The 14,282-nt window shown below is 34.5% G+C and overlaps 1 protein-coding gene across 2 annotated transcripts in view; it reads right to left on the bottom strand.

Moving 5' to 3' along the window:
- Positions 1-3,008: 3,008 nt before the first annotated feature.
- The window catches only part of LOC133849113 (homeobox protein 13), an 85,283-nt gene continuing 74,009 nt past the window's right edge, over positions 3,009-14,282 (bottom strand). For both annotated transcript variants that reach the window (XM_062284996.1, XM_062284995.1), the window contains exons 6-8: positions 5,632-5,891; positions 5,369-5,461; positions 3,009-3,755 (exon numbers count right to left, since the gene is read on the bottom strand). In XM_062284996.1, coding sequence (XP_062140980.1) covers positions 3,651-3,755; positions 5,369-5,461; positions 5,632-5,891 — 458 coding nt within the window. In that variant the 3' untranslated portion in view covers positions 3,009-3,650. The remainder of the gene's footprint in view (positions 3,756-5,368; positions 5,462-5,631; positions 5,892-14,282) is intronic.

Here is a 14,282-nt window from a genome sequence, read left to right as displayed (position 1 = left end):
TAATTATTTATGTTATGTATTGAGCGTATGCCAACTGCAATACTTCTTAGTGTGTGTCGCCTGAATACACCCGTTTGCTCAATGAGTACATTCATCTTGCTCAAAAACGCATATGAAACACACACAATTAGCTAACATAGTGCATTCGATAATGAGGATAATGTGAAGAATCTCTTTGAATGACTTTGCTGTTTTGTTTTTCCGATTCGTAATTCATTATTGTGTTGCAAATGTGCAAAGTTGTTCAACAATTTATGTTAGCAGCTAAATCTTTGGTTTAATTTGTTGTTATTAAATATTATGCCAACTTAAGATTAAAAAGTTGATTGCCAATCTTGATTGAAGATTTTTTCGATCATAAAACAAAAAAGTCTAGAAATAAGATTTTTGGATTGAGAAAAAACCTTTCTTTGTTTAATTTTGAGTTTTTTCCATTCCTGAATCAAAATTAAAATCTTGAATTTCAAGATTGGGCAATCTAGTTTTTTTTTGTATATTTTGTGTGGCATACTTTTAGGATGTAATTTTTTAATACTTGTGACTTGCTCTATTTCTGCTGCTAGTTATTTCTGTTCACCTGGTATTTCACCTGATAATTTCTTTATTTTCAGCCGTTCCCGGGCACTTGGCGTGCGCAGTCTGAAGTCTCGAAGAAGCTGGACGCAATCGCTTGACTTAAAAACATTAAAACATTTGTTAAATAAGATGCAATAAAAAATATCATTTATAAATTTTAACGAATTCTTTTAATTTAAAAATTTATAAGCGCTCAACGGCGAATTCGAAAATTTTCCATTTTTTGTAGCACACTTTGAAGGAAAACTAAATGGCGTGGCCAAGAAAGTGGCCAACTGTAGTTTTGCTTGCTGCTGATTTATGTTCGCCTGGTATTTCATTTGCTGACGTGGCACTTTCTTGCTGTCGCTATCTAAGCATACAACACTTTGGTATAAGAACTGCAAGTTATAGGATAACTCGAGAACATCAAGGACGATTTAAATGTTCCTTAGCAGGTTGATAGGTCTTATCAACAGACATCGTTTGACAAAGGACCCGCAAGGATCAGACAGGATACGACCGAGAAATACGTTAAATACGAGTCTTGTAAAGACTCTCGTCATTTTTAGCATGCAAATCGGTATTTGCATAAAAAAATAAAAATTAAAAAAAAAAAGAAAAAAAAACTATATAAAAAAATATTTTTGAATATTAACTGATTTTTCTTAGCGGCTACATTCAAATTGCAAATTTGAAAGGCCTCGCAAAAACATATAATTTTTTGTAGCATACATTAAGGATGCGCGAATTATCATTCCGATAGATGGCGCTACTAATTAAGTAAGTGACTTGCTGTATATCTGCTTGCTAATAATTTATGTTCGCCTGGTATTTCAGCTGGTGGCTTGGAACTTTTCTGCAGTTCGCAGCTGTATCGAGTGTACAACAACAACAAAAACATAATTAGTAGTTGTTGCTGTAATTATTAATGTTGTTGTAGTTGCTGTTATTGTTGTTGTTGTCCACTTACAGCAACCGCCGCGAACAACTGAAAAGTGTCAAATTATTATTTGAAATACCAGGCGAACATAAACCAGCAGCAAGCGGTTGCTTTGCAAATTCAATATCGTTCGTTATTTTTGAAATATTCAAATTGGCACTCCAAAAAGTTTATTTTTTATAGCATACTTTGAGGGTGTCACATGCGTCGTTTTACGAAAAAACCTTATATCTCAGCCATATCCTGCCGGTTTTTCAAAGGACATATATTGCTAGGTCCGCAAGGACATACTCTATCGAATGGCATCCAAAAATATAGGATAATTTAATGATACAAAAATTGTAATTTTTCGGTCCGGAAGCAACGAAAATAACAAATTGCAGGATAACATGGGAACTACAAGGACGATTTGAATGTCCTTTGGCACAATGATAGCTCGCATCTAATAGGATTGTTTCATAAAGGATCGGCAAGGATTAGACAGCATACTGTCAAGATATACCCAGTTTTCTTTATTCAAAAAAGTCCTTTTATCTTGGCTCCTGTAAGGACGTTCGTCCTTTTTAGTATGCCAATCAATTTTCATTGATTAGAGCTACCATTGTGCCAAAGGACATTGCAATCGTCCTTCAAATGACCGAGATAAGTCAGATTTGTAGCAATTTTGGAATTTTTTCCATGCCAACCCTTGAAAAATTTTATGTCGAATTTTGTTGGAAGATTTTAAAAATCCGTTAATAATAAACAATAGTGCTATGTGTTCTGGTTATGAAAATGTGCATCTTGCTGAGATGCTTAAGTATTTGCAGTTGTGGCTAACAAACAAACATCCTTTTTCGACAATAAACTATTTCTCGGTCACATCCTGTTGCATTTTCACAAGGAGCAGAAGGATAAATCCACTATTGACATCAATGAAATATGGGATCATTGCAGAACATTTATTCCAACGTCCAATAATTTTAAAACTAAACTACTAGCAACTACATATAATAAAGCTTACTATACAGAGAGTAACACACGACGTATACGTAATAAATATTTCAAAAGAAGTCCAAAAGCTGCTTGGACGAACGACGACCGTAAAGAGCACATCGAGTAGTAAGAAGGATCACATGTGACAGTGGTTTACTTCAATAGTCGATTGGAGTAAGCTGTAAGCGAGCATTTATGCTATTTTTGCTGAAATATTTAAATGCTTGATGTATGTACACACACTCAAGCTGAAGCTCGAGCTCGAGCTCGCATTCGCACTCGAATGTGCGGCTGGGATATGTGTATGGATATGCCACAAATTGATACAAAGTGGATGATGCTCTACGCGGAAAAGGGAAAACTTGCTATTAGCATGCACGCAGCTGGTTCAGTCTTCACACACACACACAACACAACATAAGTATGCAACGCACTTACCCTTCAACGATGTTCGCATCCTTACAAAAAAAAAAAAGAAAGTAAGCGAAGAAAAAAACACATTTGCATAATATTACTTGCACAGTTTGCGGTCGTTTTGTTGTTGTTGTTGTTGTATCTTCATTCTATATACATATGTATATAGTCTATATATTTATATATAAATTTGTTTGTTTTGTTGTCGACGTACAATGTATAATATAATATTTTAAAGATAAAAAAAAAACTTAATGCTTAAATGGATGGAATGACGTAACATCAGTTTTGTTTGTTTTGTATGCGGGCGTGTGCTTACATTCGCTTCGAATAAGAGCTCTTTAAATACTAAGAGACGCAAAAAAAAAATAATAGAGAATAATATGATAATGTAAATTGCCATTGATCTAACATACAATTCAGAACAATAAACGCGACAATTGAACAGTCGTTTATATAAGTGTAAAATACTCTACTCTAAGTTACTTAAATTTACATAATTTTAACATTCATATATTTTTAGATATTTTTATGCTTAATTGGTTGCATGTTTCTCGCTATGATTTTGCCATAAGTATTTATTATATTAATAGATCAGTCAGTGAGTGCATGTGTAAATATTGTTGAAAAGCACTGCTAAACAAAATAAGTAATTAATTTGTATAAACACATAAATATCAATATCAATAATATTAAGACACAAAAAAAAAAATAATAATAATAATAGAATATGTTAATAGTTTAAGTTTCTTCGAGTTGCTTTTCAGGCCAGGCAGAATAACTTTTTCCAGAACGAAGGTGTCGGAGGCAAAGTGGTGGGCACCAAACCCTCCCAGATAGCGGCATCGAACACGTCTTTGACTTTGTCCTAAGCGAAGAAAGAACAAAAAATTATATATATTAAATATTTATGGTGTTGAATTAAAAAGTTGCTAAAGTACGTTTGACATTTTTATTGTTGTTGTTGTTGTTGTTGGTTTGCAAAAGTATTTTAAACAAAGTTGAAGCAAATGCTTGAATGTGTCTTCTCTACCTTTATATTTTCTTGCAGCAATTTGTCGTCTCGTTCGTAACTTAAATCAAATAAAATAAAATACGAGTACGACGAGCGGAAAGCAGAGCTAAAAAAATGAATGAATGAATGCATCTTTTGCCGTAAAGTCAGTCAGCATTAGCGCCTCCTTTGGGAAGGCGACGATGATGACGACGACGACGACGACGACGACGTCGAGTGCAATGCACGACAGACAAAAAGGTGGCTTGGCTTGGCTTTGGTTCTTCTCTGCTCGCTCACTCGGAAGTGCCAAGGCAACAGCATTTACAACATTTGCCAGACGCGCCCGAAAGAGAGGGAAAAAGAGGGAGAGAGTGGGCGAAAGAGAGACAGCGATAGTGGTTAAGAGCTGCTCTTGCGCTGGTTACAGTTACCAGGCCGAAAACCGCACAATTATGATTATTTCTCTGTGTGTGTGTGTCTGTGTGTGTGTGGCTGACTCAAAGGCAAAACGCCTCCCAAGCGTCATCGTTCTGCAGAGTTTTGCTTTTTAAGTGTTTGCATACACAGACAGCAACAGCAGCCGCCCAAAGGATTTCTTGTACTGCAGTATGTGTTGTGTTGTTATATATATAGCACAATATATAGTATATCAAGTAGTACTTGCACTGACAAAAAAAAAAACAGTTCTAAAGTCAAGTTTTTTGGTCTTAGTACTGAGCATTTTAATCTAGAAACATGGAAATCTTTAAGTTGATAAATGCATCTTGCGCATCAGAAATTTTGAATTAAGAAAACACATTTTCAATACAAGAACATTTAACATAAGAGCAAATTATCAATAAGAGCAACTAATCGTAGACTTCTAAAGAGACACAAATTTGGTTTTAACCTTTAAAAATTGTCCATATTATCTAATTTTTCTAACTACGCGAAATATGAACTTGCTAATTTTAATGAAGAATGGTTCACAACAGACAGACATAAATTTTATAAGAATTTCGATTGATTTGCGAATTTTGTAACCTTAATCTAAATTTTTAAGTCTTATGTCAAGAATTTGGCATTTTTCAGATTAAAATTCTCAGATTTAATCATTAGATATTCTTTTAATAGCCCAACTTTATAAGAATTTCGATTGATTTGCGAATTTTGTAATCTAAATCTAGAATTTTAAATCTTATGCCAAGAATTTGGCATTTTTCAGATTAAAATTCTCAAATTTAATCATTTGTTCTTCTTTTAACGGCACAACTTTAAAAATTAACCATCTTGATGTTAGAAACTGTTCTTTTTTTTTGCAGTGTGGTTGCCGGTTTGGTGCAATGACTTCTGTTTGGCCCCCAAAACAGCTTTAATTAATATGATTGCTGCAGACCAACAACCAACAACGAGAACAACAAAAGTAACGTCAGGAAGAGACAACAACGTGTAGCTCGCAGTCCATCTGCTGATGTCATATTGTAAATGTATTGTACTTTACTCACCTGTGTGGCTGACGAAGTCTCAATGTATTTGGCACCAATTGTTGTTGCCAGATCCCAGGCGTCTGCATATGAAATTGGTTTCTCGCCATTCGTCTGTCCAACACACGCACAGCATATGAAATCAAATAAGAAAATGCATAAATATTTAAACAATTTGCACGCGCAAACACAAAATGAAAAAATCAACAGACAACACATCACTTTTGTTGTAGTTGTTCTGGTTGTTGTTGTTGTTCTTGTGATATCACGCAGCAATAACTCACCTGCAATTTGTTGAGCACATTTAAATTGCTTCGCAAATCGGACTGGGTGCCAACTAGAATGAGTGCCGCCTTTGTTTTGGCAAATTTGGGAGCCCATTTCGATTTGATGGCGCCAAATGTATCGGGTTTCACCACCGAGAAGCAGAGCAGAAAGACATCGCTGTCCGGATAGCAAAGTTCACGCAACGGATCCAATGTGTCCTGGCCGGCGGTATCACAGAGTTGCAGATGCACGGGACTCTCATTCACATTGACATCGACTGCAATGAACAACAAAAAAAAAAAAATGTCACATAATTATAACGCTTTCGCATAATTGCACGGCTTAAAATAAAAATCGCATTTATCTGTACTTTGTTTTCCCTTTGATTGGTTGGTGACTAATGAATCAATCAGCGGAGATAATAAATTAAATAAAGGAAAGCAAGAAAAATAATTACTATATGCGCGTGCACACGCGGGGCAATTTAATCAAAGTGGAGAGAGAAGGATGAGGAGGTGATTTAAAAATAAAAAAAAAATATTTAAATGCCTTCTCTCTTACACTTGAGCTGGTATTTTTGATTGAATTGCCGTTGGAATTTCATTTAAAGCGCGCTCTTCCCTCAATCCTTAACTCTCGGCCCACACGCAAGTGCACATTTTTGGCATAGCATACTTTCCAGCGCAGACTGCGACATACACACATTTACACACACCTACACACACACAAACACACACGGTGACTTTGCTCTTTGACCCACACACACACACACACACACATACAAATATACTAACACTAGCTTCAACCCCCAGCTCAGGATGAACTATGCGAGGCATTCGACTCTGCACTGCATTGCACTTCACTTTGGACAGCAACAGACACTCCAGACGGACAGACAGGCCGACAGACACGGGGGCACGGGGCTGTCCAAGCCGCTGGCTAACATTTTCAGCCGACAAACTCCGCCCAGATAGAGCGCAGAAAGTGGCTTGAATACTGATAGCCAGATTGCAGGCGCTGAGCTGAAGAGACTCGAAATTTTCCATATTACTCGTTTGAAATACGGTCTGCGTTCGCTATGGAAGGCATTTCTTGAATTACTTAAATATTCAAATTACAGAAAGATGAAAGATGAAAGAGAGAATTCTGAAATCTTAAACATAATAAACACATGAGCATAGAATTCTGTAAATACTTTCAAAGTATTTAAACTACGAAAATAAAAATATAAAGAAAATAATAAAATATACAATAAATAAAAAGAATCTTTGAAAGTTTCTCTAAGATCCATAAAGATAATACATAAATATTTCTTAATAAAAATTCTGAAATTTACAATAAACATAAATAAACTAAGGAAAGTAGAATAAACTAAAATTCTGAAAATTGCAATAAAAGTATATAAAATAACGAAAGATCCATAAACTGAATTAAATTATATGTTCTTTTAAAATATTACTATTCTTTTTGTTTATGCATAAATTACTCCAATAAAGCAGTTGTTAAGCATGTATCGTTTCTTTTTTAAACTAGACGAAAAAAGATGATCATAATAGTAAAAATAAAACTCAAATACAATAAAAACTTTCAACACTATTTTGTTGATAAACCAAATTTATGTATGAATTGAAATTTGTTGCGAGAGGTAATAAACAATAAAAGCAACGAAATTATTAAATTTGATATGGAAATGTAAATGAATGAAAGCGGCAAATATTTCTCAATTGTATGCAATCTTAGCTAGAATAATTTGTGTGTGCATAAAAACAAAATACATAAATTCGTATCGTATTGTGAATTCCAATTTGTTGCACTTTCAATAATATTGATGTAGTATAAAACTAAAATGAAATTCATATGTTTATTGAAAGTCTCAATTGTTGAATTTAAATGAAAGCAGCCTATGCTAGCGAGTGTTTACTGCATGCATAATATAGTATATACACACACTGCTTGTAATTGCAAGCATGTTTGTGACCATATGCAGAATGAGCAACTTGCAAAAAATGCGAACCAGAGACTTGAGGCATGTGGCATGTGGCAACTGCCTCCCGGGAATGTGTAACTGTACTACGAGTTTGCCCCGCAAATATAATTGAAATTAAGCACAATTTTCTTCTTCGGCTTTCCTTCTTTTTTGTGCATCGACTGCAGGAACCATGTGTGCAGCTGTTGTTGTTGTGCACTTGTGTATGTGTGTGTGTGTGTGTGTCTCGTTGGGTAAACACAACTACATATAAATACAGTATATAACACAAGTTACAAGTTGTTGCGATGTAATTGCGGTTGCTCGCAGACTGCGGCAATGTCTTAAAGTTGCCAGCAAAGTTTCAAATTGCAAAGGGAATTTTGTAATGCGAAAATGCGAATAATACCGCATGTTTTACTATCTGCAGCAACTCGAATGCAGCTTCAAATCCATCTGTTTTACCATCACATTCATGCAATTTACTAATATACAATACCCAACTGCAGAGAATAACATACAATAGTTAATATACTATAGTACATTCATATTACTCATTACTTTTACATATTCTCTTCGTACTATTCATATATTTTACAATAATTTCAACTCCCCCTTGCATACTATTTCTATATTATACTATCATATTGTCCCTGCATAGAATAGATAATTCTATATTTTAGGTTAAATATTTGGGGTATATAAACTTCTTCTCATACTATTTAGATATTTCTTTTAATTTAATATTTTATAATCTTAAAATACACCAAATTAGTATACCCAAAATGCTAAAATATACCAAAGACTGTAATTGGTTTATCGATATACTGTTACTACATTACAAATATACCATAGAGAACCAAATATAGCACATTGTCAATTTTTATCTGATTGCATCCAAATCTACTTCATTCTCTTACTACATATTTCTATGTTACACTTAAATATATTTTGATATTGATATACTGAAATTATTAAATAAATTAGCGATTTTTATAATTTACAAATCATTTTTTTGAACTTCTCCTTCTCATAATTTTTGTATCTTACTCTATATTGATTTTATTAGCATATATTTTTAAAGCAGAGTAGCGAAGTTTTGTAGTTCTTTGAAAATTATAATAAGATTGGTTATTTGATCTTCTTATCTTAATCCGAAACTAATTCTGTATATTATCCCAAATATAATTTACCTGATTCTTAACTGCCACTATGTTTGCTTTCTAAGGAAACTAGAAAGTTCTTTGTGTTATAAATAGTAATTAGGAAGTTTTAACTTCTTCTGCTTCCAAGTCATAATAATAGCTTTACATTGAAGTAACTAAATAGCGTTAACATATATGAATAAATTTCAATTGAAAACGTGTTAAAATGATGAACTGCAATGAATATATAAAGGTGCATTTAAAGCTGCAACTTAAGGTGGCAAACAATGCACAATGTGCAAATATATGTAATTGTGGTTTGGCTTGATGAAGATTTCAGCCACGCGCATCCAAAGTCAAGCCCCCGAAAAGTATGCAACACTTTTGTGTGAGTTATGCAATCGCCTCGCAGCAGCATAATGAACAATGAATTAGCACAGAGCAGCAGAGTGCAGAGTGCAGAGTGCAACACAGAAGAGCAGAGTGCAGAGCAGAGCAGCACATCATTTTTTGAGTGGCACACACACAAAATATTTGTGTGTGTACAAAGTAAAGAGTGAAGAGTAAAGTAACGTAACGTAAGCAATGCATATTTAAAACGCATGCAAAATGATTTAAATGGCCTCGTAGAACGCTGAACGTTGAGCGTTGAGTAGCAGTTACTTTTGGCTTGCTTCGGCAGTCAACCATAAGCCACCCAGCAACATGGGGCATGCAGCATGCAGCATGCAGCATGTTGCCACTCAGTTACCACTAACTGTGGTTTATACCAGCGCTATCTGAAAGTTAATCATGACTGGCTTTCAATGCAACAGCAGCTGCTCATTCCCCTCCTCCTCTCCACCCCTCTCTCGCTGAGTTGGCCACTCTGTTTGCACGGCGTAAATAAAGTTGGTGCTCCGAGTTTTTAATCAGCAGGTCGCCGAAGGTCGACCCTCTTAGCTCATGTAAAATAAATTTCATTTTTGTAGCGCATAAATTTCATGAATGCATTTGCAACAACGTCGACCGAGAGTCGGAGAGTCGAGAGCGCATCTCACTTCTCTCTTCTGGTCCCACAGCGAGCTTGATGTGCTCCGTGCTCCGTCACTTCAGACATTGTGTGTGTGCTGTCAAGTTGCAAAGCACTGCAGCAGCAGTTGGCATCATATGTGTGTTGATACCCTGCAATTTTTCCGGCAAATTTGACATCTTTATATTCTGTTGTTGTGGCATTTGTTTGCGTTTTAATTTGAAATTTATTGTTTGCTTCAACTTTTCACATTTAATAGCCATAATTCCTGCTTCTATCGCATTGCAGGGTAAAACTACCAAGCACAATGCAAGTGCAGCATGAAAGGCATCAAAAGGCGACAAAAGGTTTTCTTTTCGAACGCCTTCAGATGAAGCAGGCGAAGAACACCAAATGAGAACGCTTCACGTTAAGTTGCCGCTCAACTGCAAAGTTGCAGTCTTTTCTCGATGTGAAATATTTCAAGATTGCCTCTTAAGAATTGCATTAAAATAAACATCATTTAATACAAGTACATTAATGTTTTTAAATATTGAACTTTTCAACACTAAGCTTTGTTGTTTCATCAATTGTAGGGCAACTTTGTGTCTGACAGCAGAATGCATCTTCGACACTTTAAATATACCAAATACACCGTTTAGTATATTTAAGTATCTTTCAGTATATTGATTTGGTATATTCCAGTATTTTTGAATACATTAATTTGGCATATTTGAGTATTTTCAATATCGTATATTTTATGAATAATTTGTTAACACACTCGACTATAGCTTTCTTATTTTTATTTCGTTTTCTATTTTTATACCCGCTACTCGTAGGCTAACCTTGGTATATTTTAATATTTTTAGCATATTAATTTGGTATAGTATTAAAAAATAAAATATCGCATAGTTTGATTTTTATCTCACAGCACACTCGACTGTGGCTTTTCTTATTTATTTTTTTTTAGTATTTTTTTCTGGCACTTTAAACTTTGCAAATCGCCAATGGCCATTTACTGAATTTCGATTTGTCCGTTTGAGTACCAAATATTGAGCTCAAAGTTCTTTTGCATTTCACCTTTCTATAGCATACTTTTTGTCTTATTTTTGTCATCTGTTTTCTTTTCTTTTTTTAAGGGGGGTTTGCTTATTAATCGATTATCGATTTCAGCATGCGCAACCGAAAAAACTGTGTCACACAGTCGGAATGCGAGTACGAAAATATAAAAAAGCCAAGCGAAAAAAAGGAGCATTGACTTTACGCATTCAGAGACACAGACAAAAGCCAAAAAGCGACCAAATGACGCACAACAAAAGAAGAACGCAAAAAAAAAAAATACGTCGAGGTCTCTAAGCTCCCCGCTCTTGAGTGCGCGTGTGTGTGTGTGTTTTGGGGTGTATTGGTGTGTAAGTGTGGCAAGCACACAATTGTGTAATTGTTACTTGTCAGCGACCATTGAAAGTCAGTCAATCGCTTGGCTGCTGTCGCAACCTTATTGAAACTTAATTGAGTCAGTCATTCAATCACTCCCCCCACACTCGCTGTCCCTTTCTGTCATTCTCTTTCTCCTTCGCTCATCCAACCACACATCCATCTACTCTCTCTCTCTTGCTCTCTCGTTCTGTCTCTGTTCACTTCCTCAATTGCACAATAGCACAATTGCCAAGTAGTAAGCAGAGTGCAACTCAATTAGCGCCTGTTTCGTAGTATTTTTGCTCCTCATTTCTTTTTTTTCCTCTTCAGTTTTTTTTTTTTTTGTGAAAATTTCAACATTTCTGCCGCTGCTACAGTAATAAATGGCAGTTGATGGATGTGCTTGGCGGCATCAAGTTGTCGAGTCCTTGAAGGGCGGCACTTGATAATTAGTTGAACTATGCACAAAAGTTATGCATGGCGCAACTATGCAAAGCCTCTTGCAAATATGCAAATCACTTCGGCACACACACACATACTCACACACACACACAGACTCTTACTCGAACACACTCAACAAGCGTGCACACACAACATTCGAGATGTTGTCGCACAGTAGAGCCTCACTAAATTGAAATGAAATATATTTGAATTACAGATATGAAGTTGAAAAGTTGAAAGTTGAGAAGAGAAATAAACTGAAAACATGTTGTGAAGTTATTGGAAATTTCAAATAAAAAAATTAATCGAATGAACCGAAAAATTGTCTGATTTTATGCATTGAAATCAGCAACAGCAGAATAATAATGGTTTAAAACATGATTCATCTAAATTGTGTTTTATTTGTTAAGTGTCGCTTGAAAAGAGAACAATTTTTGAAAATATCATTTTAAGAAAATCACAAATATTAAATACGCTAAGCAAGGCTTTATTATAAAGCCATCATAATTGAGTTTCTTATTTGAATCCACATCATTTTTTCTTGCCAAGCACATCACAAATATTTTATGTTAATAAGATTTGATAATCTGATTTGATTTGACTTCTATCAAATTTCTTCTATTTATGCAATTTTCAGCTATACAGATTCTAAATTTATTAAAACAAACTATTTTTAATATGCTACTTTAGAAAAGTATTTTCTTTTATATCAATAACATTTTCTGCCATTTTCGTAATTCAAAATGAAATGTTAATTTTGAATGTTCATGTTTGATTTCCGAGTTTCTACTGTGCCAACAAAAAGTTCGCTTTCTCTCTCTCCAGAGGAATGTGAACATACATACATACATATTTGTATGTACACACATGTAACATGTGTGTGTGTGTGTGCCTGCAGAATTATGCTAAGGGAGCGCGCCATGTTATGCTTAGCATTTGGTAAATGACGCACACGGCGTATGCGTAATAATAAAAGGTACAAGCATCTTTTTCTAGGAATCGCAATGGCCCTAAAGTGCTTCTCGCCAGCTTAAAGTCTATACTACACCACAGGACATTATAGATCAATGAACTCAAAAAAAAAAAAAAACAAAATAATAAGTGGAGGAAAAAAGTATAGAAAACCAATATAAAAAGCAAATTGTTGTTGTTCTTTGTTCAACAGCAACAACTTATTGATCGGCCCTAAAAGCAATGACGCAGATGAGGTTGCAATAATGGAGAGGCAACAACAATAAAGAAAATAAACTTCATAATCATGTTTGCTAGGCAAATTTGCATTCATCTCCAATTGAATATAGAATTAATAAATTAATAAGAATAAAAAATAAATATTGTATACAAATCATTATACTTTAGGCCTTGATTCTAATTTAATAAAAATTATAATTTAATACGTCCTTATTAAATGATGCAGAAAATAAATTAGCATTTCTTACTAAATATTTGAGTAGAACTCAAAAGCGAACTATGAAAATGAGCTTGCAACAATTGCCAATATTTACTTTAGCTATAATATCTATCATATTATACTAAAATCGTTACTAAAATTTAATATTTTAATCAACTATTTCATATAAGAATTTAATTACAGTGAAAAAACTTAAACTTAAACCAGTTTAAAAATAAGTGAAAGTTATTCTTATAGCAATATTTATTTAGGGCTAAGATGAATTTTAAGGATCTTTTTTTTTGTTTTACGATAAAACTCATAAATATGTTAATTTTCAAAAATATAAATAAATCTGATTGCTTTTAATTAGTACTTTTAAAAATTAAAATTGAAGAATGATTTTTGGAATTATTTCTGAGTTTTAAGATATTTGCAAAAATTATCGAATTCGTGCAAAAAAACAAAAAAATGAACGGATCTATATATTTTATCGGAAAACATAAAGTTTCTTAAATCAATCTTTATTAATTTTAAAAATAGTTTCATCTTATATTTCTCTTCTCTGTTTATTCTTATTACTTTCTTTCAATAAGTAATAACTAGTTGTGATTTCTTTTTGAAATGATCATTTATCATTTCTATTACTTACTCTACCACTGATGTGTGCTAGTTTTTTGTGAGCCAAAAAACATTTGCAGTTGTAGAGAATCAAATATTTTATAAATTTGCTAATCTGTGGAGATTTGAGAGCAACACAACTAACAACTCGGCATTTCCTGTGCAACGTTGGTCCCTGTTGATGCTGCTTGACGTTGCAAAACTCATCAACTGGCTGTACTAGCCTCTCGTGATTAAGGGCATTGTGGCATGAAATAAGTGCACATTCATGCAAAATTTATTAGAGTCAGGCCAACGTCAAGTGTGTGGCAGCAGTCGGAGGCAGAGGCAGAGGCCGAGTGTGTGTGTGTGTGTGCTAGCGAGTGTTTTTGTGTGGCACAACATAATTCAATCAGTTGCAGTGCAAGTGCTGCCTACAAGTTGAGACATAAAAGGCTAGAAAAGATGGCGGTGACAAAAGCAAGAGCGAGAGAGTGTGTGAGTGAGAGAGAGAGAGAGAGAGAGAGGTAGGGTGAAGCTCCGCTGCCATTTTTATGGCTCTGATGTGCTGTTGTCGTTGGCTCTGAATAACCGCAAATTTCAATTTTCCGTTCATTAAAATTCGTGAATAGCAGACATAAAGTGTGCGGGGAGGAGAAGGCGAGGGAGAGGTTGGAAGTGGGAGTGGGAGAACATCGCTCACATATGGCATGAGAGAG

The sequence above is a fragment of the Drosophila sulfurigaster genome, chromosome X, assembly GCF_023558435.1.
Source record: "Drosophila sulfurigaster albostrigata strain 15112-1811.04 chromosome X, ASM2355843v2, whole genome shotgun sequence".
Classification (NCBI taxonomy): domain Eukaryota; kingdom Metazoa; phylum Arthropoda; class Insecta; order Diptera; family Drosophilidae; genus Drosophila; species Drosophila sulfurigaster.
The sequence above is the reverse complement of the archived record's forward strand: the minus strand, read 5'-3'. Positions and strand labels throughout refer to the sequence as shown.